Source organism: Arvicola amphibius, chromosome 1, assembly GCF_903992535.2.
Source record: "Arvicola amphibius chromosome 1, mArvAmp1.2, whole genome shotgun sequence".
Lineage (NCBI taxonomy): Eukaryota > Metazoa > Chordata > Mammalia > Rodentia > Cricetidae > Arvicola > Arvicola amphibius.
The window spans coordinates 186,862,996-186,887,795 of NC_052047.1; the positions used below are offsets into that span (position 1 = coordinate 186,862,996).

Here is a 24,800-nt window from a genome sequence, read left to right on the forward strand (position 1 = left end):
TACCTGGGTTCAGTTCCTAGTGCCCATATGATGCCATCTATAACAATTGTCTGTTCCTCTAGTTCCGGGGAATTTGACCTCCCCAGGCACCAGATACACGCACACTACACTGGAGCCAGAGCACTTAGACACGCAGACTAAATTTAAGATAGAGATTCTTTTTAAAATTACATTGAGAGGGAGGGAGCGTGTGTGTGTAAGCACACATCATGATGCAAATGCGGAAGTCAGAGGCCAGCTTGTGGAATTCAGTCTCTCCTTCAACCATGTAGTTTGCAATGATTAAGTTAAGGTTGCCAGGCTAGTAGCAAATGTCTTTACTGGCTCCTTGTAATTTTTTATAAAGTGACTTAAAAAAGTTAAGGTCACTAATATGGCTTATGTTGTGTTTTATATGAACACACATGTTGTTATTTGTTTATAATTGGTAGTTTTGAGACAGGGTCTCACTGTAGATCATGCTGGCCTCAAAGTCTTGATCCTTCTGCCTTAGCTTCTCTGGGATTAGCTTTATAGTCATGGTTTTTCTTTTTCTTTCTTTTCCCCCCCTCCTTTCAGTTTTTGAGATAAGGTCTCATTGTGTAGCCCTGAACTCTTATGTTGAACACACTGGCCTTGACATCTGTCTGCCTCAACCTACAGAGTGCTGAGTTTAAAGGTGTGTGCCATTATACCTGACCTTACTCATGGTATTTCTTTCTTTCTTTTGGAGACAGGGTGTTTCAGTGTAGCCCTGACTGTCTTGGCACTCAGCTCTGTAGACCAGGCTAGCCTAAAACTCAGAGAGCTTTCTGCCTCTGCCTTCCAAGTGCTAGGATTAAAGGCGTACACCACCATGCCCAATTGTAACCATGGTGTTTGCTGAACACTGCTGATCTAAAGTCAGATGGAGCCAAATGTGGTGATGGCATCTCTATAATCGCAGCTCTTCAGAGACAGACAGATGGAGTTTGGGCCACATAGTGAATCCTGTCTCAAAACAGTTGATTAAGCTGCTCAGATGGCTCAGTGGGTAAAAACACTTGTCGCCTAGTCTGATGGCCAGAGTTCCATCCCTGCAATCCACATGATGGGGGGGACAGAGCCATTTCCGCTGACTCCCACTTGGGTGCTATGCTGGTGTTATGTGTGCTCATTCACACGCACAATAAATAAATTACGATAAAAAAATTTTAAGTTGATTTAAAAAAGTCTAGTGATATTAAAAAGCTCATAGTGAAGAACTGTGCCGTCTCTCCTAATAATAGTAGCTTCTGCTGGTATCTCCTGATTTACCAATTTTAAGCATTGTTTTCTCTCATTTGGGTGTTGGTGACTTCACTGCCACCTTATGCCTATGTTTATTCATCTTTTTTAGAAGAAGCCTGCTGGTGGATGTGAAGTGACACCTCATGGTGATTTTGATTGGCATTTTCCCAACAGTTATTGATTCTCTCCATCTTCATGATGATGATGATGATGTACTCACTGGCTGTTTGTGCAGCTTCTCCATCTTCATGATGATGATGATTTACTCACTGGCTGTTTGTGCAGCTTCTTTGGAGAAATATCTGTTCAAAGATGCTTCACTTTTTAAAATTAAGTATTCATATTGTTAAGGGCTAGCTATAGGACGAGAAATGCATAGTTGTGGGCATTGTGGGATCCAGTGTTTGCCATGAAGAATATCTCATGTTCCACTCCATTGAATTCTTTTTCATGACATGTAATGTTTACTTGTAGGTAACTCAGTTTGGACTCCAGCTCAGCTTCCTTACATTCTTCACAGGCCTGGTCGACTTCATGCATCTGGAGCCCAAGAAAATTGGAGCCTATTCTTCAGCTCAAACAGTAAGAAACATCCAGCTAGCTTTTCTTGATTCTTGATTCCTAGCTGTGTGTTAATCAGCTGTCTGGTGTCCTATCTAGGACTTCATGTGAACCATATGCAGTGAAATACGGGAAATGGGAAAAGGTGCTTTGGAAGTGACACAGGAAAGACCAATGGCAAGACTGAGAGAAGTTATAGCTATAGAGGGTAGCTTTGCCTTTTACTTTAAAGGAAGAATAGTTAGTATAGAACACAGTTTGTTCAAGTGGGAAAATGTGGTTTAAAACAGTTTATGAGGCCAGGTTTAGTGGCTCATGCCTGGATTGCAACACTCAGGAGACAGGCAGGATGATCACCCCAAGTTTGAGGTCAACCTGGTCAAGTTCCAGGCCAACCAGGGGGGACTCAGTTCTCTCTCTCCACCATATGAGACCTGGGGGTCAAATTCAGGATGTCAGATGCCTTTACCCACTGACATCTATTCAGCCTGTTGGACAGTCTCTTGTAACTCAGGCTAGGCTCTGACTTTCTGTGTAGCTGCAATGCCCTTGGACATGTGATCCTGTTTCTACACCCAGAGTGTTGACATTACAGGTGTGTGCCAGCACACCTAGCTTAGATCTGACTCCTAAAATACACCATAATAGAAAGTATACTTGATTAAAACACTGTATAATCAGATTTTAGTAGTGACCCTGGTGAGTTTTCTGCAGTTACCTAAATGTTTAAATTTTCTACACTGAGCCAGGTAGTGGTGGCTCATGCTTTTAATCCCAGCACTTGGAAGCAGAGGCAGGCAGATCTCTGAGTTCAAAGCCAGCCTGGTCTACAGAGTGAGTTCCAGGACAGCCAGGACTACAGAGAAAAACCCTGTCTCAAAAAACAAACCAAAACCAAACAAACAAAATTTCTACAATGAACATTGGTACTTTAGAATGTATGTCATTTAGAATTTTGTAATTCTCAGATGACTCAGTTTCACTTTTAAAGTAGTATTACATTCTTATGTATCTTACAGAGAAGAAATTTTTTTAAAGATTTTTATTTATTATGTACACAGTGTTCTGTCTGCATGTACACCTGCAGGTCAGAAGAGGGCACCAGATCTCATTACAGATGGTTGTGAGCCACCATGTGGTTGCTGGGTCTTGAATTCAGGACCTCTGGAAGAGCAGACACTGCTCTTAACCTCTGAGCCATCTCTCCAGCCCGAGAAGAAATGTTTTAAGAGAAATTAGATGTTCCTCCTGACACCATAGTGACTTTTCTAGTGCTTTTTTGCTGTTGTTGTGTTGTTTTTGTGAAACAGGGTTTCTCTGTAACAATCCTAGCTGTTCTGAAACTAGCTCTTGTAGATCAGGCTGACCTTGATCTCACAGAGATCCTCCTTTCTTTGCCTCCTGAGTGCTGAAATTAAAGGTGTGTGCCACCACTGTGCAGCTCTGGTGCTGTTATGTTTGTGTGAAGAAGAGTTGACACAATTCGAGTGTTCCCCCCCACCCCCCCCCAGAAAGCCCTGGCTGTCCTAGAACTCACTCTGTAGACCAGGCTGACCTCAGACTTACAGAGATCCGTCTGCCTCTGCCTCCCTAGTGCTGGGATTAAAGGTGTGCGTTGTCACTGCCTAGATGGTTTGCATGTTTTTACTTTGTTGTTCAGGTGTATATTGGGACGTTTCAGACAGGCCTTCACTGTGGTGGCACTGGTATGATGAATTTGGTACTGAGTTAGACACAGTTTCTCTGGGACATTTCATTTAACTTCTCCACACACTGATTTCATGGGCTGATGTCTGTTACTCCTGAAGATTTTAGTACTTACCTGATTAGCACAACTGTAGCTGACCCCTTAGGGTCTGTTCTCAGCTGTATTATGTGGGCACCTCTTGTTCATTTTGCTTTTTTGTACAGGTAAAAGCCTGCATCCTCTGCATCCATCCTCGAACTAGAGTTGTACGACTGAGCCTGCGTCCCATCTTCCTGCAGCCTGGGCGGCCACTCACCCGGATCTCTTACCAGAAGATAGGGGCTGTGCTGGATAATGTTCCTGTTCAGGGATTTTTTGAGAAGGCTGGGGCCACCTTCAAGCTGAAGGATGGGACCCTGGCCTATGCCCGGGTGAGGAGGCTTCTTTCTTTGGTCAAAGATCTTATCACTGGAAGGACTTTAGGGAAGATAGGTTCTTTTCTGCTTCCTTCTTCCCTTGATAATCTTGTTTTTGACAGTCTCCATTGTGAAAGACTGTCCCTAAAGTCAGGACAATGACAAGTTTGTTGTTTCACAATGCTTAACCGCACTTGCTATGTATGGTACCTGACCAGTAGGTAGAACAGCAATGAAATAGGATCCAGACCAAGGCTTGGCAAAGACTTTTGATGTCGTTGTTAAAAAAGAAAAAAATCTTAAAAATTTTCTGATTATTTGTATATGTGTGTTTTTGTGCCTAAGGTACAGTTCCCATGGAGACAAGAGCAGGATGTCAGTTCCTCTGGAGCTGGAGGTACCGGAGATAGAGAGCCACCCATCATGGTTGCAAGAGCAGTACATACTCTTTACTCTGCGGCCATCCCTCCAGTCCCAGCAGAGCTTTTGTTAAAGGGCTGGATGGAGAGTATTTTAGACTTACGGGCTCTATAATCTGTGCCCCAGCACAGCTCAGCTGTGTTGTATGAAAGTGTCCACAGCATTTAACTGAACAGGCTCAACTACAGTCCTGTAAGGCTCTTCATTTATAAAAGTAGGCACCGGCATATGAGGGTAGTTTATTGATGCATGATCTAGGTGGACTGTTATTCATGAGATTCTATAAAGTACTGTTTTTATTTTTTTTCTCATTTTTTTTATTAAAAATTTCCATCTCCTCTCCTCCTCCCGCTTTCCTCCCCTCCCCTAAAGTACTGTTTTTAAAAATATTTTTAAGTTTTGAATATTTTGCTTGCTTTTATGTCTGTGTACCTATTGATACTGGAATTACAGGTGGTGGTGAGCTACCATGTGGGTGCTGGGAATTGAACCTGGGACCTCTCAAAGAGCAGCCGATGCTTGAACCACTGAGCCATCTCTCCATCTCACGAACTACTGTTTTTATAGTGATGATAAATGTGTTGTCATCTCAGTGTGCTTTGAACTCTGCCTCGGAGCTATGTTGCTGACTTTACTTTTTGATATTCTGCAGCTCAGCCATCTCTCTGATTCTAAAAAATTATTCAGTGCTGAGACCTTCAAACCAGGGAGCACTCACAAGTGTAGGATTATTGACTACAGTCAAATGGATGAGCTGGTCCTGCTGTCTCTGCGGAAGTAAGTGCCATTAGTACCCAGGAGGCATGCCCCTGTGCATATGCATTTTCACTTCTCTGGGCTGCCTGGGTGAGGGTGTCCTTTCTTGCTGGCGTGATTGTGGAGGTCCTGAATTATAGGCAGTCCCTTCCTTAGACTGTGTAACTATATGTTTTTCTTTTGTTCTAGATCAATTATTACAGCTCATTTTCTTAGATATCATGACATCAAATCAGGGACAGTGATAAAGGTAAGGACTCAAGCATATATGTAGATCCTTCTCCACCATCATGCCTCCTTAGTTTATATGTTAACTGTCAGCTCACTCGTCCTCTTATTAATACATTAAAGACATGTTTCTACTGTCTAAAAACAGACACTTCTGTATATTCCTTAGGTGACTGTAATCAATTTCAAAATAAAATCTTACTAGCTCCACCCAACCATATGGACACAATGGGTCACAAGTCTTGGGCTTGGGATTTGGTGGCAGCTGTTAGAGCAGATAGTTCGTTGTGTGATATTAGTGTGAAACTGGCTCCAGATCCCACTCCTCCAGTGTGCAACACTAATGGAGCAGATACTTTTAAGGTGGAGTTCATTCCTCAAGAGACATAGTCCCCGTAGGAAGTGTTCCTGCATGGAACACAGGAATTACATGCTCAGCCAGAAAATTCGAAAGCTTCATACATAGGCCTGGCTAAGTCTAGCTTGGGGGGCAGGATTGGCTTACCTCCATGAGATTTGAAAGGTGACAACCCCAATAAGAGAAAATATTGTTCTTAGGAGATTATGGTGTCTTTTCTTTGGACCCCATAGGGTACAGTGCTGGCCATAAAGGCATTTGGAATGCTGGTGAAAGTGGGTGAGCAAATGAGAGGCCTGGTACCTTCCATGCACCTGGCTGACATCATGATGAAGAATCCAGAGAAGAAATACCACCTGGGGGACGAGGTCAAGTGCCGGGTGAGCCCCCTGAGGGAGTCCATGGTGGGTTAGGGTTAGATGGGAAGAGAGAGATTCTAAGCTGACGTTTCTGCTTTTTTCTGTAAAATGAGTGTGTAACATCGTCAGTATCCTTTACTGAGTATTAGGAAAAGAAAAGTGAGTCCCTGACTTGTGTTGTATACTGTAAGTTAAAATAACCACGCAAGCCGGTTGTGTGGCATTTGTCGCATGGTTTGATGAAGGCTGTGTGCTCTGGTTAGAGCTCAGAAAGTGAGGTGGGATTCAACAACAGCCTTATTGCCGGTAGCCACTGCCATACACCGCATGTCTTAAAAATCATTGTCAAGTAACTGTATTGTCCTCATTTTCAAAGTGCCAATTAAAGGGTTGGAAAGCCAAGTATCTGTCCAAAGTCCCACAACTAATAAATGACAGAACCAGTTTTCAGAGTTAGCTCAGTAAAATAATGCCTTCTGGACTTTTGATGATGGTAGAACTTGAACTAGAAAAGATGGACAAGGTTTGGAAGGTTGTGGAAGAGAAAGGAATATGTTCAGACTCAGAAATAGCCCTGAGATACATTATGTATGAAATATCATAGCAAATCCCATTATTATGTATAATTAATATATACTAATCAAAACCTTATTTTAAAAAAAATAGCCCAGACCCTGGGAGGTAGCTCATGGGTAAGGGTGCCTGCTGCAACTGACGATCTGAGTTGGAGTCTCAGGTCCCGCATAATGGAGGAAGAGAACTACCCCCTGACCTCTGCACACATTCACCATGGCATGTGAATTCCTTCCTTATTCCCCACATACAAACACACATGCATCATGGCATGTGCATGCCCTCCAACTCAATAATTAAGCAACTAAAAGAATTAACAGCCTAGACGATCCCACAAAAACATGACATTTCCACAGATATCTTAAGTCCATCGAGAAGCTTGTTATAAAAAGTAGGAGTTCCTGGTTCTGCTTTGTCCTGGTACTGATTGTTGAACCCCAGTGCTTCCTGTGTGCTAAGCATGCTGTTCCACTTAAACATACTACTGGCTAGAGCTGAGTTTTCTTATGTTTACTGTATTTTATTATTATTGATACATAAGGGCAGTAATTGCACATTGGTGCAGATCTTAAGTAGTGAGATCAAGGGATTGAAAACGGGTTTCTCACCAGGTGTGGTGGCACACGCCTTTAATCCCAGCACTTGGGAGGCAGAGGCAGGGGGATCTCTGAGTTTGAAGCCAGCCTGGGCTACAGCATGAGTTCCAGGACAGCTAGAAATGTTTTTTTTTTTTTTTCTCTCAAGGTAATTGGCTTGCTCAGTCTTAGATCATAACTAATAAATAATACCACTAACCATGTAACAAGGTAGGTGGGCATAAGGTGTGCTATTGTAAATTTCTGAAACCCCAGGCTAGTGCTGCTATACTAGACCAGTCACACTGTGTGTGTGCCTGGGAAAGGGTTGTTAATGCTGTGAGAGGAAGTACGTTTGCAATAGAGGTTTCTATGCCTTAGATGCCATCCTGCAAGAAACAAAAAATCTACAGCTGAGATTATTAGAGGTGAAAGGTAGTTCTTTGAAAATGACCTATGTCCTTTGGTTTCATGGGGCAGCAGATCAGTCAGTGATGGTCTTGGTAACAACTTGTTGATGGCCTCTATCTTTTCCCTAGGTTTTACACTGTGACCCTGAAGCCAAGAAGCTGTTAATGACCCTGAAGAAAACTCTTGTCACATCCAAACTACCTGCCATTATGTGCTATGAGGATGCCAAGCCTGGCCTGCAAACGCATGGTGTTATCATAAGAGTCAAGAGCTATGGCTGCATCGTAAAGTTCTACAATAACGTGCAGGGGCTGGTGCCCAAGCATGAGCTCAGTGAGCAGCATATTCCTGACCCTGAGAGGGTCTTTTACACTGGCCAGGTAACCCTCTTCTGTACAGGTACCCTTAGTGACTGTGAATGCAGGTTTAATGGAGCAGTGGCAGATGGCTGCCTTTTAAAAGGAAGAGAAAGGGAGCAAAGATAAAGTGGCCCCAAGCTAGTTAAAACGGGGAGGGGGTGATGGCCCAGGAGCTCTCATTGGAATCCAGAGGACCCAGGCCTACTACCTGGATGAAATGCCTCATTACCTATGATGAACCAGAGATAGTCACCTCAGTCTCTCACCATAGGAGGTATTGGAAAACTAGTGCGTTTGAGTTTCTCTTAAAGAACTTCTTAAAACTTGAGGCTTATAACTTGAAGTTGTTATGTCTTTGTTAAGAAGGTTCACTTATGGGACTTTTAAATGCAGTCTCTATCATCTTTTCCCTGCCCTTGGATCTGACCCAAGGATCCTGTAGTGCTCGTGGAGGGCAATTTGCTCTCGGCTCTGAAGGCCTGCTGTTGCAGGAGATGGCCAGATACATGTGGTTTCTCACCAGGTGGTGAAGGTGGCAGTGTTGAACTGTGAACCTTCCAAGGAGAGGATGCTCCTGTCCTTCAAACTGTTGAGTGATTCAGAGCCAAAGAACGAGAGTGTCGAAAACAGTCAGAAGAAAGGAAGAGCTGTTAACACTGGGCAGGTACCTGGACAAGTGATTGTGTCTTATGGTGACATCAGTACTAGAGGAGTACTGGAGCCTGTGGAGAGAAGAGGGGTGGCTTTGCGAGATTGGGAGCACCTTTCCTGCCTGCAAGTGGAAGCTGGCATGAGAGAAAAGTTACGTTACGACATGGCTTTACTGGTGGTCTCTCTAATTGCTAAGGCCAGCCTGCAGTTTCCTCTTCCTTCCGGGAATCAGCAGAGAAACTGGCAAGGGAACCCCAGAGGAATTGTGGTGTGGGTGGAGATGTGGGGTCTAGAGGAAGGTATCTTTGTTTTTAGCTTCTTGGTAACCTCTGAGCTCTTTTCTCAGGACAGATTCTAGTTTTTACCTTTTGATTCTGAGCAGTTGGTGGATGTGAAGGTTTTGGAGAAGACCAAAGATGGGCTGGAGGTGGCCATCCTTCCCCACAACATCCCTGCTTTCCTTCCCACGCCGCATTTGTCAGATCATGTTGCCAATGGCCCTCTGTTGCATCACTGGCTCCAGGCAGGTGACACCCTTCATCGAGTTCTGTGTCTGAGCCAGGGTGAGAAACATATTGTATCCTTGACTGATATCTGGGGCAGTGGAAGGCCATGGGCGCCTGGGTGTGAAATTCTAGGCAGGACTAAGGGGAGAAAAATCAACTATTTGAGCTTAAAAATACTCTGTAAGACCAAATTGATGACCAGACCTGTGCCTGGAAAGCAGGAACAGGCCCAGGAAGTCCTACCAGGGGCTGGGTATGGTTGAAGCAGTAACTCAGAAAGGTTCTTCCTGTTGGCGTATGGGGCTCAGAGTGATTTCCTTGAGTTCTGCTCATGGATATTTTTAGGACAACACTACTCTTTCTTATTAAACATAAGATAAAATCCGTAGGGCAGCAGGGTGGAGTGGGGTTCATTGGCTGCAGGACAGGGTCAGTAGGGGACTGTATCGGCTAACCCAGCTTTCGGATTGTGGACATGTGCTGTGCCCTGTTGGCAGACCAGCGGGATTCTGGAGAGGAGTTAGCAGGAAGAACTAAATTGATTGTCCAGCATCACAGAATATCAGTATCTCCTGAAGGGCAGCCCCACTGGAACTGCTACTTCAGCAGTTAGGGAATGCTTAAGAACTTGTTGGCTTCTCCCAAGCTTTACTGTGCTGCTCCTGCTGTGGTTCTCTGCCTGGAGAGAACCATAGTAATAGTAAAGTCAGTGGACTAGAAGGAGGAAATGGAGTTATAGATACTTCATCTGTCTTTCCGGAACATTCCTCAATGAAGTTCCACTAGCTTCTTTGCAGGAAGCCAGCTTTGGTCTCCACAGTAGAAGGTGGCCAGGACCCCAAGAGCCTCTCAGAAATTCAGCCTGGAATGCTGCTCCTTGGCTTTGTGAAGAGCATCAAGGACTACGGTGTATTCATCCAGTTCCCTTCAGGTCTTAATGGACTGGCCCCCAAAGCTGTAAGTTCAGTTCTATGTACAAGGGCCTTTGGGGAGAGAGCTCAGACTCATAGACCTGCTGAGCTGAGAAGCAGCAGGGGGCTTGAGTACTTTAAGGGGGCCAAGGAGAATCATGTAAGGTGTGAATGCCATGAAGTCACTGGAAAAAGGGTGAATGCAACTGATGTACTGAACCTCCTGCCTGCTCTTTTGGTCCTAGAGAAAGGGGCCTTTGTCTCACACAGCAGTATTTGGTGACAGTGACTTTGATAGGTGACTGTTTCCAGTGTTGGGAGGACTGACTTGTGTTTATAGCATGTTCAGACTAAATTTTCCTGAGTAGCCCAGTGTAATTTTTGGAGCCTCCTGTGGTTTTTAAGGTGTGGAGGCACCAAAATATCTTTGGAATTACTTTTTTCTCCTCTGTGCCATTGAATTACAAGTTTTTCAAATGGAAAAGATCCTAATGTTTCCTTAAGTGGAACTTTTCATACTTGCTGAAGAAACTGGGTCCTGAAGGACATAGACAGGTGTATGACAACACTGCACACAGCACAGGGCAAAGATGTGTTACACTTGTTTGTGCTGCATTTGTTTAACTATGTGAAGATGTGTTGCATTTGGGTTAATTAAATAAAATTTACCTGACTCAAAGAGGTGGGCTTAGCATGGGTTTTTTAGTTGGGGTGGTGTGGAAGGAGGGAGGCTTCCTGGATGGCAGTAAAGAGAGAGAGTTAGCCAGTTGCTACTCTAACTCTGAGCTTGCAGGTGTTCACCCTAGCCTTTGAATCTTAAGTTTTATTAGAATAGAGATTTGGTTAAAGCTGCCTTTAACCACAACAACAGAGCCATTTTCTGGAGGAACAGAATCCCCCCCCCCCCCCCCCCCCCCCCCCCCCCCCGGCTACAAGCTGAGCAGCTGGGCTGCTAGCAGTTTAAAGCACAGCCACTGTGATGAAGGTTAAGTAGCATTTGGCGCTCCATGTTGGGCACCAAAGGTAGCAAGCTTTCTTGGGCTGCCAACCCCGAAACCATGAAATGGAGACTTATTAATTATGAATGCTTGGCCTTACTTAGGCTTAGCTAGCTTTTTAAACTTAAATTAACCCATTTCTGTTAATCTATGTGCTGCTCGAAGGGTCATTTATCTCATCTGTGTATTGTCCTCTCTGCTTTCCTGCTTCACCCCGTGTCTGGCTGCCTGGCTTCTGTTTTCTCTCTGCCCACCAGTCCCACCAACCATCCTCTGCCTAGCTATTAGCCAGTCAGCTTTTTATTAGACCAATCAGGTTCCTTAGGCAAGATGAAAGAGCCGCACATCTTTACATAGTTAAACAAATGCAACACATCTTTACATAGTTAATTAAACAATTATTTTGCAACATAAACAAATATAACATATTTTTACTTAAATATTCTATTCCACAACATTGTCTTTAGCCCTAACTGTATTAATGGACAGCTGCTTTCCTTTCCCATTTTTTATCTACTGTTCAGATCATGAGTGACAAGTTTGTAACCACTCCAAGTGACCACTTCGTGGTGGGTCAGACAGTCGTTGCTAAGGTGACCAATGTGGATGAGGAAAAGCAAAGGATGCTCTTGTCTCTGCGACTATCAGACTGCAGCCTGGGAAATTCAGCCAACACTAGCTTCATCCTCCTGTGCCAGTGCCTGGAAGAGCTGCAGGGTGTCCGCAGCCTCATGAGTAACCAAGGTGGGGCATGTTTAATGGAGGCAGGAAGCAGAGGATAAGGTCCAGACAGAAGTGTGTACTTCCATTGTACCTGTTGTTAGGGTGACATGGGGGCTTTCTCTAATTTAAAAACAAAAACAAAAAAAATTGGTGCAGTTTGATAGAGTTTTTATATGGCCAGTTTGGCCCTAGACTGTGGGTCTAAGTGACTTTCGTGCCTGAGTCTCCCCAGTAGTATGGGGCTGTAGTTGCATGCCACCTTAGCAAGCCTTTTTTTTCCCTCTCCATTTCTATTCTTTCTGTGTTACTAGAAACTGAGCCAACCTAGAACCTCAAGCAAGTGCTCTACTACTGGCCTGTATTCTCTCTCCATCTGTGCTTTTTTGAATAGTAAATGTTCGTAAAGTAATCATTACGTGTTTATGAAATGACACCCATTCACTACCCAGATTAAGATGAAGATCTTCTTGAATACTTACTAGGTGGTGGTGGTGTGCTCCTTTAATTCTAGCACTTAGGAGGCAGAGGCAGGTGGATATCTGACTTTGAGGCCAACCTGGTCTACAGAGCAAGTTCTAGAACAGTCAGAGACACACTGTCTCAGAAAGCAAAAACAAAGATTAGGTTTATTTGTGTGTGCACATGAGAGAACGTGAGTATGCCATACAATGTATGTGTAGGTCAGAGAATGATCTGTGGGAATTGGTTCTTTCCTTCCACCTCATGGGTTGCAGAGATTGAACCCAGGCTCTCAGACTTGACGGCAGGGGCCCTCTGAGTCATTTTACTGGCCATGACACTAGATTATTTTGTTTTTGTGTGGGATTTGTTTTGTTGAGGCAAGGTCTCACTGTGTAGGCCCGGCTGGCCTGGAACTCACTACGTGTAGACCAGGCTGTCCTTAAATTCACAGAGGTCTGACAGTCTCTGCCTCCTACATCTGACCTGACACTGGATGGTTTGCAGGAAGTGACTTCACTCTTTCAGTGTTTGAGTGTTCCTCTGCTCTGTGATGCCAGCACATTTCCAGAGGAAAGAAGTGCTGAGAGTGTCCTTCATTAATTCCCTGCTTTCTTTGGGCCTCGGCAGACTCTGTGTTGATTCAAACACTGGCTGAGATGACCCCAGGGATGGTCCTTGATGTCATGGTACAAAAGGTGTTGGAAGATGGTTCAGTGGTGTTCAGTGGGGGTCCCGTGCCTGACCTGATCTTGAAAGCCAGCAAATACCATCGGGCAGGTGAGTTTGCTCCTCTTGTTGGGAGACCCTGTGCTTGCTTGCTCCCTGTACTGGATACAGAAATTTCCATGGTCGTATAGTAGATGAGTTGATTCAGTTGAAGCATCCTTACCTTGTGTGAATGAAAATCAAGGCTATTGATAGCAGGATAAATGTTTAAGCATGGTTCTTGTGATGGTTAGTGTCAGTGCATAGCAGGGTCTTGAATTAGCTGGGTTGGCCTCTGAGCATCCCTAGGGAGCAGGGGCATCTTGGCTCTGTTAACTATAATGGGAAGCCTGGACTGGGCTGCGCTGTGTAAGTAAGGAAAGGGAGCTGATGAGTAGCATGCATCCTTTGCTTTCTACTCCTTGGTGCAGTGTGATTAGTATGTCCAGTTCCTGCTGACCTTACTCCCCACCATGGTGGGCTGCACCTTGATCTGTGAGCCAGAGCTAACCTTGTCTCCCATAAGGTGCTCTGTCAGGGGTTTTATTATGGCAACAGGAAACTAAGACAGAAGTGCTTTTATTGTGTTTGTACAAAGTTGGGATTTTATGTTATTAAATTGCATAAATTAAGACCCACTTCAACCGTAGCTAGGTGTGGTAGGCCATCTTGATTTCCCTAAACTGTGGGCCATCTTTGCCCTTTGGACTGAGGGGCCCAGAAGAGCTAGCTTCCCTTCCCCTTTCCACAAGGCTGATTGTGCTATGCTTGGTTCTGCACTACAGGGCAAGAGGTGGAGTCTGGGCAGAAGAGGAAGGTTGTAGTCCTACATGTGGACATGTTGAAGTTGGAGGTCCATGTTTCCCTTCACCAGGACTTGGTGAATAGGAAAGCTAGAAAGGTAAGCTTATTAGTGTGCACCTTTGTGGCTTTGTGTCTTGGCTTCCGCACCACACTCACAGCTCAGGGAGTTTGTAGTTAGAGTGGCTGTGTGCCTGATTCTGTCGAGGATATTTCCACTATACCTCTTATCCTGGTGGAGCTAATAGGACGGGTTTCCATGACAGATTTTATGATCCCCCTAGCTTTAAGGCCAATCAGGTACTGTAATGAGTGAGTAGGACATACGATTGGGGAGGGTTAGCGCTCAGACCAGACAGATGGGCAGATGTGTGCCTGGCCCCCACAGGCCAGACTGTTTGGCTCCATCCAGTTCTTAGCAGAGGACTACCTGGGTCTAATGTTGCTAAATATATATTGTCTTCCACCCCCCACACCAACCCCTACCTACCTTTTTTGGTTTTTGAGACAAGCTAGCTTTGAATCCAGTCCTGCCTTGCTCTCTCAAATGCTAGTTTTATTATAGGTGTGTACCACTATGCCTTTGGTTTTTTAAGAAAAGGCAGAATTTAGATTTTATTTGAAATAAATGTTGTAAACTAACTTAAGGGGAAAAAAGTCACCTGAAACTAATCAGGTCTGGGCATTTCTTACATTCAGGAAGCTTGTGCACACTCGTTCCTGATGCCTCCGTATCCTTCCATCTGATGGAAGAGCTGGGCATGATAATCCCAGCAGAGGCAGGCAGATCTCTTGAGTTTGAGACCAGCCTGGTCTACAAAGCAAGTTCCAGGACAGCCAGGGCTACACAGAGAAACCCTGTCTTGAAAAACCAAAAAATAGAGTAGATTCAAAGAAAAATCTTAATCTGTGGAAAGTTTCTCTGGGTAAGATTGTACAGGTTGTGCATTTCTTTATTCAAAATGAAATGATTGGGATCAGAAGTGTTTTAAATTTCTAGGTTTTTGTTTTTGTGTTTGTTTTTGATATTTGAACCAAGTTTTCTCTCTGTTACATGGGCTGCCTTCCATTTCCTGAGTGCTGAAATCACAGGTGTATAGCAGCATGCTAGGCAACTTCAGACTCTTGAACTTTGGAATAGTTAAATAGACATCACTCATTTAATATTCCTTATTCTAAAGGTCTGAAACCTGAACTGTCTAAACTATAAAACTTTTGAAGTCTCATAAGCTAATAACTCTCAAAAACATGGATTTGGGAACATTTTGGGTTTTAGATTTTTCAATTAAATATGTTCGGTCGGCATTTAATCATTATCCCAAGCATTTTTTTTTGTTTGTTTCTAGTTGTTTGTTTTGAAGAGTTTCTCATGTGTAAAAGTTCACCTAGAACTCTCAATAGTTGTCTTACCTCAGCCTCCAGCTGCTGGCTTTACAGGTGTGCCAACATGCCCAGCAGTCTCCCTCAGTGGTGGTAAGGTCTTACCATCTTACTGTCGGGCATGAACACAGTGGAGCAGAGTACTTTGAACACAGTGAGCTCCCATTAAAGATGCCTGCCTCAGTGATGTAACAAGTGCTCTGGGACTGCGGCGGGACCGTCAGTCAGTCTTAAGACCACTGGTGGTCTCCTAGCTGTGCATCAGGTGCACCCTAATAACTCCAGAGTTGAGATTCAATAGTTCTAGGTTTGGGCATAGAAATTTACATTCAAAACAAACCAAAACCAGGCATGATAGCATACCTCTGTAATCCCTGCACTTGAGAAGCTGAAGCAGGAATAGTTGAGCTCTAGGCCACTGTGGACGACTTAGCAAAGCCTTGTCTAAAAGACAAGAGCCAATGAAAGGGGATTCTGGTGATTCTGGGAATGAGTGTTCAGGAAAGGAAAGCCATGTCTGTCTAGGGGAAGCTAATTGCTTACAGCCCAGTCTACTGGTATCAGGGGCCTTCTTTACACGCTGCCATGTGGAGCCATGCACAAAGTAACATTCATTCATGAGCGTGAATGTACTTCCCATTCCAGCTGAGGAAGAGCAGTAGACATCAAGGCATCGTGCAGCATCTGGAGGAGTCCTTTGCTGTGGCTTCCTTGATGGAGACTGGCCAACTTGTAGCTTTCTCCCTGACCTCTCACCTCAACGACACTTTCCACTTTGACTCTGAGAAGCTACATGTGGGACAGGGTGTCTGCCTCACTCTCAAGACCACAGAACCAGGAGTGATGGGTCTGATTTTGGCTGTGGAAGGGCCAGCTTCTAAGAGGACCCAGAATCCAGCTCAGAGGGATTCCAAGACGGTTGATGGCAAAGAGGAGGAAGAGGAGGACACAGACTTGACTGTGAGGAATAAAAAGAAGCATGGCCTGGCTATTGGGGACAAAGTCACTGGGACCATTAAGTCTGTGAAGGCCACACATGTCGTTGTGACTCTAGAAGATGGCATCGTTGGCTGTATCCACGCCTCCCGCATTCTAGACGACGTTCCAGTGGGCACCTCTCCTACAACCACACTTAAAGTTGGGGAGACAGTCACCGCACGAGTGATCGGTGGACGAGACGTGAAGACATCCAAGTATGAAGTTTTGGGAGACTGGGCTGGCTTTGAGGGGAGTTTGGAATGAGGGGAGGAACAGGAACATAGGCAGATATTAAAGAGTTGCATGCAAATATTTCTCTCAGTTAACTACAAGGCAGTCAGTCAGAACCTTTAGCATATTGTTTTTAAACATAGAATATAGTGGTTAAAGGGTAGATTTAAAGTTAAACCTGCCTTTGAATTTCAGATTAACTGCTGAGTTATTTCCATAACTTGTAAAGTGAGATTAATGGCCTAGTCTGCCTTGGAAAGCCATTGGGAAAACGGAAAAAATGAGCATGTGTGCTGCCTGTTTAGTAAGTTGCATCTGCATAGCTTTTACTCAGTATTTATCAGCAGTTATCGTAGAACATCCTCCGTGGCACTTCTTTGTTTTTATTATTTGTGTGTGTTTGCACACATGGGTTCACAGGCATGCACATACTATGGCTCGTTTCTGGCAGTTAGAAGACAGCTTTCAGGAGTCAGTTCTTTCCTAACACCTTGTGGGACTTGAGGATTGACCTAAGGTGGTCACTTACTGCACACAAGCTGTCTTAAAGGCCCCTTACTTTAAATCTTGTTGTGTAGAATTTCTTGCTCTAACAAGAAAAGAAGGGGTTCAAAAATCTTACGTATGGTTGGCATACTATTGTTGGTTGTTAGTTATTGCTCTTTTTGGCTCTTTTGGGGGCCTGTCACCCAGCTCCCAAATAAATATACACATGTAGTCTTATTCTTATAAATGCCCAGCCTTAGCTTGACTTGTTTCTAGCCAGTTTTTCTTAACTTAAATTATCCCATCTATCTTTTGCCTCTGGGCTTTTATCTTTTTCTATTTCTGTGTACCTTTTTTTCCTTTTTTCTCTGTGACTTGCTGTGTAGCTGGGTGACTGACCCCTGATGTGTTCATTTCCTTGTTTTTCTTGCTCCTCCTCCTCCCCCCAGATTTCTCCTATTTATTCTCTCTGCCTGCCAGTCCCACCTATCCTCACTCTTGCCTTTCTATTGGCCATTTGGCTATTTATTAGACCAATCAGGTGTTGTAGGTAGGCAAAGAGTCACAGCTTCACAGAGTTAAACAAATACAACATAAAAGAATGCAACACATCTTTACATCATTAAAGCAAAAGTTTCACAGCATAAACAAATGTAACATCTTAAAATAATAATACACAATAGCATACTAATTTCAAGAACTAAGCATAGGATCTTCAGTAAGTCATTTATCCTCTCTAGACCTCTGGAATGAAACAGTCTGTCAGTCAAGCCTTTTCAGGCTCTGAAATGTCTCAGTAGGGCCTTTGTCAACCTAGTGTGGGGTGTGAGGGGAGAGAGGTGGTGGTACTTAGTTTGGGGGAGGGTGGGACAGAAAGACCCTGATCTGGGATCATTGTGTTAGTAGAGAGTACAGAGTGATTTGATTTCTTTCTCTCTCTAGGTTTCTCCCAATAAGTCACCCCAGATTTGTCCTGACCATCCTGGAGCTGAGCATTCGGCCAAGGTGAGGGAAACTCTGGCAGTGGCCTCATAGATGATACTTTTCTTCATTAACATTTTGTTTTTGAAGAGGTCCATCTCCAGCTGGTAGCAGAAGTCAGTAGAGGTTACTAAGACCCTTGGTTGTTCTTGCTTCTTGCATTGATGCTTAAAGAACACATCTAGGTCTTTGAACTCTTTTTTTGTTGTTACTGTTTTTTGTTTTGTTTATTTTTTGTTTTTTGAGACAAGGTTTCTCTGTAGCTTTGGAGCCTGTCCTGGAACTCACTCTGTAGACCAGGCTGGCCTTGAAGTCACAGAGATCCTCCTGTCTCTGTCTTCCAAGGGTTGGACTTAAAGGCGTGTGCCACCACCACCCTGCTGTAAGGTCTGTGACCTCTTAAAGTGTTCTTTTCCTTTCTCTCACTAGTAGCTATTCAGAATGAGTTATTGAAGTTTACTGTTCATGTGTAAAATATTTTGAATCAGATGTATATGTGTGTGTTTGTTTGTTTGTTTTTTGAGACAGGGTTTCTTGTGTAGCCCAGGTTATCCTGAAACTCACTCTGTAGACCAGGCTGGCCTTGAACTCAAAGAGTTCCACCTGTCTCCAGATTGCTGGAACTAAAGGCATGTACCATCACACCCAGCTCAATAATAAATTTTCTGTTTTCTTTAGGTAAAGACTGGCTTTTATTAATGCACTTCCTGCCCTCTGAGTTTTCTGTGTGTATGGGCACTGATTGGGCTAAAAAAATTGGTTGCATTATATTAAAAAAATGATTTTGCATGGAAGATTGTTGCTTGATGGTAGAGCTTACCTGGGATCTGCAGGGGCCTAGATCCCTAGCACTGCTGAAAAGAAAGTTTTGGAGGAGATCTGCTTATTTAGGATCAGTTTAAATGGTAGTAATTTATCCCGTCAAAGTGCCAAACCATACTCATTCTCAGAATGACGATTTACGTTTAGGCTCATTTCTGATCTTCCCTTAAAATTACAGAGAAAACAACTCTGAACTGAACACTGTGCTCATGTGTAAGCGTTTCTTTCGGGTGGAGTTACTAAGTCAGGATATATATGCAGTTGTGCTTTTCTAGTATAAGGAACGTTTCTACATTCACTAGCACACTTGACTATATTTTGCATTCTTGCCAGCATCACTGTACTATTTAATATATGGTTGAGTTTTGTTTTATAAATGATCTGAGTGGGTAAGTGGGGTTAGTAGTTCTTCCTCCTTTTTTTCCATTTGCTTGTTTAGTGATGTGTAGATTGACAACTTTCAGATTGTATGCCCTTGTGTGTCTGAAATTAAGTTGATAATGGTAGCTTAGGGTTTGTTTTTTCTTTTTTCTTTTTCTTTTTTTGAGGTACTGAGATGACTCATCTATGTAGCCCTGACAATCCTGGAACCTGCTCTGTAGACCCGGCTAGCCTTGATTTTAAAAAGATCTGCCTGCCTCTGCCTCCCAAGCGCTGGGTTCAAAGGTGTGCCAACAACGCCTGTTAATAGAAAGATTTAATTAAGTTTATTAAAGACTCATGAGTTAGTTCACTGCTGGTTTATACATAGATTGATGACTTGGGGAAGAGACGATTTGTCCCAGGTAGGCTATTGAGAAGGGTCTCCTTAGCCGGGCGGTGGTGGCGCACGCCTTTAATCCCAGCACTCGGGAGGCAGAGGCAGGCGGATCTCTGTGAGTTCGAGGCCAGCCTGGTCTACAAGAGCTAGTTCCAGGACAGGCTCTAAAGCTGCAGAGAAACCCTGTCTCGAAAAACCAAAAAAAAGAAAAAAAAAAAGAGAAGGGTCTCCTTTAAGGAGAAAGTTGGCCATGAGAGTAAGTAATAGCAGAGTCCCGTACCAACCCTCTGGCAGTTTTACAGCTCTTCTTTCAATCTAGACTCTGCCCAGTGGTTGGTTCATTCTTTCCTTTGCCTTTTTGCAAACAGTGATTTGAAGAAGGATGACTACAATGCTCTTAATACTCAGTCTGTAAGCCCCACGGAGAAGACTCTGCAATACCAGGCCGGGCAGACTGTGACTTGCTTCTTCAAGAAGGTGAGCAGTTGATGCCCTTGTTGCAGGGCTGACCTTCCTCCAGCACAGCGTGGGTGACACTGGAGGCAGAGGCTCTGCACTGGGCATTCTGTGTTGTCCTTACTCCTATGGGGGCTAAGGGTGATGATACATGGCTTCTGCCCCTAAAATCTTATCTCTATATGGGCCCCAAATAAAGGAGTGGTGGCAGGGAGCAGATGTACCTCTACTATTCTCCCATCTATGTATGTCCTGACTCTGGCCCCTGACTCCAATGAGCTGTCTGTCCAACTTTGCAGAAACATCTGTTACCTTAAAGTTTGAATGGAGTGAGAACTTGCTGCTCTTTGGTCCCAGCTGCCACCTGGATCTGCCAACTTTAGCTATGGGTGTCCAGGGATCCAACATGCTCTTCTGATGTCCCCGAGCACCAGGCTGCACATGCTACACATACATACATATATTGCAGGCAAAACACTCCCACATAAAATAAAAATAAACAAATCTTTTAAAATTATGTAATAGGGAGGAAAAGGTTGAAAAGACCAAAATTTTAAAAGAACATCAGAAAGGCAGCATGAAGTTTCAGGATAAACACAGACAATGCCAGAAGAACCAAGCAGTACAATTGGTTGAAAATAAGTAAACAGGTTGGTGTGTTGGCTTCCAGAGTTCAGTCTTTAGTGACAGCAGCAAAGTGACAAAGTCCATGGCTTGTGTGGTTAAGTGGATTGATGTGGTGTCAATCAGGATCTCTACTTTTACGGATGGAGAAATTAAAGCACCATTGTGACTGTAGCTGGTCAGCTGCAGCTGTCTAGTGGAAGACAAGAAGAGCAGCAGCAGAGCTGATACTGCTCAGATGCTTTGACCTCAGCGTGGAGCTGCTGCAGGGCCAGAGCACTCCATGGGCACAGTGGCCCTGGCTGAGCAGAATGAGCTGTCCGGAGACTGACAGATACCTTGATACTAAGTCTGATTGGCACAAGCACTCCGAGGTTTTCTTTTAATATGCCCACTGTTTGCTAGACAAAGACACCACGTGCTGCGATGCTTGCCACTGCAGCTTTCCAGACTCAGTAAGAAAGGCCAGTCTTTCTCTACTGGGTGGAATTGGTTTTATTTTGTTTTTAAGACAGGTCTAGAACTCATTTGTAGGCCAGACTGGCCTTGAATCCATAGAGATCTGCCTGCCTCTCCCAGTGCATCACCACACCCAGCATGAGTCTCATCCATAATCATCTTTCTGAGCATGTCACTAATATTTGATCCCTCTAGTGATCCCCTGCCTGTGGACAATCATAGTCCCCAGATGACTTAGTGCAACCTTTACAACCACCTTTGTTTTTCCTCCTGTCAGTATCATGCTGGTTCCTGTACCTGATTTATCTATTTTTCTTCTGTCTAGGACCCTTTAAGGGTCAGAATCTACCATCTTCCCTGTAGTTGATAACCAGCATATTCCTGAAGCATGCTGTACTTCGTGTACACTGCTTAGAGCTCTAGTTATTTGCATGCACATTGAAGTTGCTTCTTAAAGTGCAATCTTCCTTTAAAAATATTATTTATTTATTTATTTATTTATTTATTTATTTATTTATTATGTGTGCAATATTCTGTTTTGTGTATATGCCTGCAGGCCAGAAGAGGGCACCAGACCTCATTACAGATGGTTGTGAACCACCATGTGGTTGCTGGGAATTGAACTCAGGACCTTTGGAAGAGCAGGCAATGCTCTTAACCTCTGAGCCATCTCTCCAGCCCCTATAAACCATTTTATACAGTGACTTCTTAGTAAATGTTTTATTTTATTGAGTTGAAAGTTAGAATTTAAAACAGGATGTGGTATGCCGGGCGGTGGTGGCGCACGCCTTTAATCCCAGCACTCAGGAGGCAGAGGCAGGCGGATCTCTGTGAGTTCGAGACCAGCCTGGTCTACAAGAGCTAGCTCCAGGACAGGCTCTAAAGCTGCAGAGAAACCCTGTCTCGAAAAACCAAAAAAAAAAAAAACAGGATGTGGTAGTGAGAAATAAAGATCTAAATTGATTTTGAAATAAAACGTTGGCTTCTGGAGATGGTTAATTGTCATAGAACAGCCAAGTATAGAAGGAGGGTGGGATTGATGGGATTGGTCCTCCTGTATCCTGAGGATGTCTTCAGCATGCTTCTTTTGGTCTCAGCTGAGACACCGGAAGGACTCATTCATTCTCTGCCAGGCCAGCCAAGCTAGACTCTGGTTGAAGCCCATGAGATGGTGGTCAGGGTGGATTCCTCTCCCTTGGAAAAATGTGGGGTTTGGACCTTTTCAAGCTTGTGTTTTACTGGTGGGGTAGCCCAGGAAGCTCTTACATCCGCCTTGTCCCCCACAGTACAACATGATGAAGAAGTGGCTGGAGGTAGATGTTGCGCCAGACATCCGAGGGAGAATTCCTTTGTTGCTCACCTCCCTGAGCTTCAAGGTTAGTGCCTGGTAATCCTTGGAGAGAAGACTCACAAGTTCCCATGGGCTACAAAGAGCCCTGAGCTAATATGGGGTTTAGTGGTTTGGGAGGTATTTACTGTAGAGATTTAAATGTTATGTTTTTGGATATGTGACAGACTTTTATGGAGATATCAGAAGTTTTTTTTTATCCTTTAAGGTTCTGAAACACCCAGACAAGAAGTTCCAGATTGGGCAGGCCCTGAAGGCCACTGTAGTCAGCTCAGACATCCCCAAGGCTTTCTTGTGTCTGTCACTCATAGGTATGAAAAGAAGCGGTCTCTAGATGGAGAGGGGCTTGCAAGAGGGGCCGGGAGAGGGTCTTCAGTCCCTGTCTGGGTAAAAGAAACCCTTCAGTGGAGAGCTTCCTGGGAGTGGGTTGTTTGGCTTTCTCCACACTTTGTTCTCTGGTTTGTATGACTGCATCACTCTCCTGGATCTTCTTTTTCTAAACTTGATTTCCTCAGGTCTTTAGAAGGATTATCTGTCACATGACTGTGGACTTCATGGCTTCAAGCTGTAATGAGCCTACTCAAGTTGGCCACCTCAAATTTACCTGGTCTCTACCTCCTCTGGGCTGGCAGGCTGTAGTAGGCCAGACTGCCAGCTGCTATCTTGTTTTCTCTGCCCACCAGGTCCTTACAAACTTGAACAAGGGGAAATAGCCATGGGCCGAGTGTTAAGTGTGGCACCCAACAAAGGACTGACCGTCTCCTTCCCCTTCGGGAAGATAGGGAAAGTCAGTTTATTTCATGTGAGTGACTCCTACTCCGAGGCACCCCTGGAGGACTTCTTTCCCCAGAAGATCGTCAGGTAAGGAAGCCACAGAGCCCTTCCTCTTCTGCCTATGTGTGGAGTCGGTGGAATTTCTTTTTAGTTGATATGCAGTGTGTGGTATGTATGTGTGTCATTTTAGTCCTTCCCCCCCGTTCCTCCCACTGAAAAATTTAACAGGTTTACTACAGTTGATACCAAGTTGATCTGCCAAGACCTTTTCACTGGAGCATCCTATGTTTATTAAAAATTACACATGCAGATAAAAATGGAAAAGCTGTTCTACCTTATTTCTGCCCCTGTTCTCTGATAGTCATTTACCTAGGTCCTTCTGACTCTATATGGGGAAAATATCACTAGCATTTAGAACTACTGATAGCAGGGAGTGGAAGGAAAACAGAATTGAAAGAGAAATGTTTCCATACACCACAGCGCATGTGTGGAGGTCAGAGGACGACTTGTGAGAGTAGGTTCTCTACTTCCATCATGTGGTCTTGGGGATTGAACTCACTTATTAGGCTTGGTGGGCAAGATTTATCCTTAGACCCCTGAATCATCTCTCTGGCCCCAAAGTGGATTCTTAAGCATGTCCCTCAAGCATGCAAAGTGCTTACTAGGTATCTTTTGACATGATTATCATGTGTTCTGTGTGGATGGTGCACAAGGTGCCATCTTCAGAAGGCCATCAGGTAAACCTCACCTGCCTCCTCACAGCGCCCGCAGCTGTGTCCTGGGAGTGCAGCTATTTAGACGCCCTGAGCAGTTTTCCTGCCTGTTCTTCAAGGGGAGTCTGTGAATAAAGAAGTTAGGTGGACTTCAGGTAGTGTCTAATTTCACATAGCCTGTCTGTTGTTTCTGTGATGATGTGGTTTCCTCTCTGGGCCAATAGAGGATGCATACTCTTACAAGCACCTGTGTGGATTTGCCAGCGTCAGCTTTACAGGAGCCATGGCATAGAGACCTCTCTCTCTTTGAACTGGAGCCCCAAGAGCTAGGAGTGGCACTAACTAGAGAGCAGCTGTGGTACAGCTGAGAGCATGATTAGTTTGAACTTTGTTAGAGTACAAAATAATGGGTATCATTATGGTATTTCACACATAAGATCATTGTACCTTGCTGAGACTCATCCTTTCTAGTACCTTTCTCCATCTCTCCTCCTTGGCTGGTCTGCTTCCCCACAGATAGTCTCCCTTCTGCTTCCATGTTATGAGGGGGGTGTGTGCAGTTAAATCTCAGTTCTGCGTATAAGAAAATATATTTAGCCCTCCCCTCCCCCATTACCCTCCTTTGCTCTTCTATTTATTTATTTGCTTACTTACTTTATTTGTTATGTGAATGGGTGTTTTTCCTGCATGTATTCTGTGAACCATGTGTGCCTGGTGCCCACAGAGGCCAGAAGAAGACATTAGATCCCCTGTAACTGGAATTACAGGTGATTGTGAGCTGCCATGTAGATGCTGGGAATTAAGCCAGGAACTCTGAAGAGCAGCTGGTGCTCATTATCACCGTCCATCTCTCCAAATATCATTTTCCTCTTCCTACTCCCATAGTTCCTTCCTTTTCATGTTGCGTGCATGTGTGCTTGTGTGTGTTGTACACATGAAGGAACTGTTGTGACCCTGTCTTTCTGAGTCTGGTTTATCGTGATGAACTCCAGTTTCACCCATTTACCTACAAATGATGTAATTTTATTTTTTATAATCAAGCAAGATTATATTCTGTGAACTTGTAACATTTTCTTTATA

The 24,800-nt window shown here is 44.1% G+C and overlaps 1 protein-coding gene across 1 annotated transcript in view; it reads left to right on the forward strand.

Moving 5' to 3' along the window:
* The window catches only part of Pdcd11 (programmed cell death 11), a 42,897-nt gene that overhangs the window by 8,950 nt on the left and 9,147 nt on the right, over nt 1–24,800 (forward strand). Inside the window, exons 8-25 of the mRNA XM_038347999.1 lie at nt 1,723–1,830; nt 3,721–3,927; nt 4,985–5,109; nt 5,278–5,338; nt 5,908–6,054; nt 7,721–7,972; nt 8,475–8,615; nt 8,985–9,179; nt 9,895–10,065; nt 11,542–11,761; nt 12,830–12,979; nt 13,693–13,808; nt 15,734–16,281; nt 17,726–17,788; nt 19,715–19,823; nt 22,172–22,261; nt 22,442–22,544; nt 22,917–23,094. Of these exons, the coding sequence (XP_038203927.1) occupies nt 1,723–1,830; nt 3,721–3,927; nt 4,985–5,109; nt 5,278–5,338; nt 5,908–6,054; nt 7,721–7,972; nt 8,475–8,615; nt 8,985–9,179; nt 9,895–10,065; nt 11,542–11,761; nt 12,830–12,979; nt 13,693–13,808; nt 15,734–16,281; nt 17,726–17,788; nt 19,715–19,823; nt 22,172–22,261; nt 22,442–22,544; nt 22,917–23,094 (2,984 nt within the window). The remainder of the gene's footprint in view (nt 1–1,722; nt 1,831–3,720; nt 3,928–4,984; nt 5,110–5,277; nt 5,339–5,907; nt 6,055–7,720; nt 7,973–8,474; nt 8,616–8,984; nt 9,180–9,894; nt 10,066–11,541; nt 11,762–12,829; nt 12,980–13,692; nt 13,809–15,733; nt 16,282–17,725; nt 17,789–19,714; nt 19,824–22,171; nt 22,262–22,441; nt 22,545–22,916; nt 23,095–24,800) is intronic.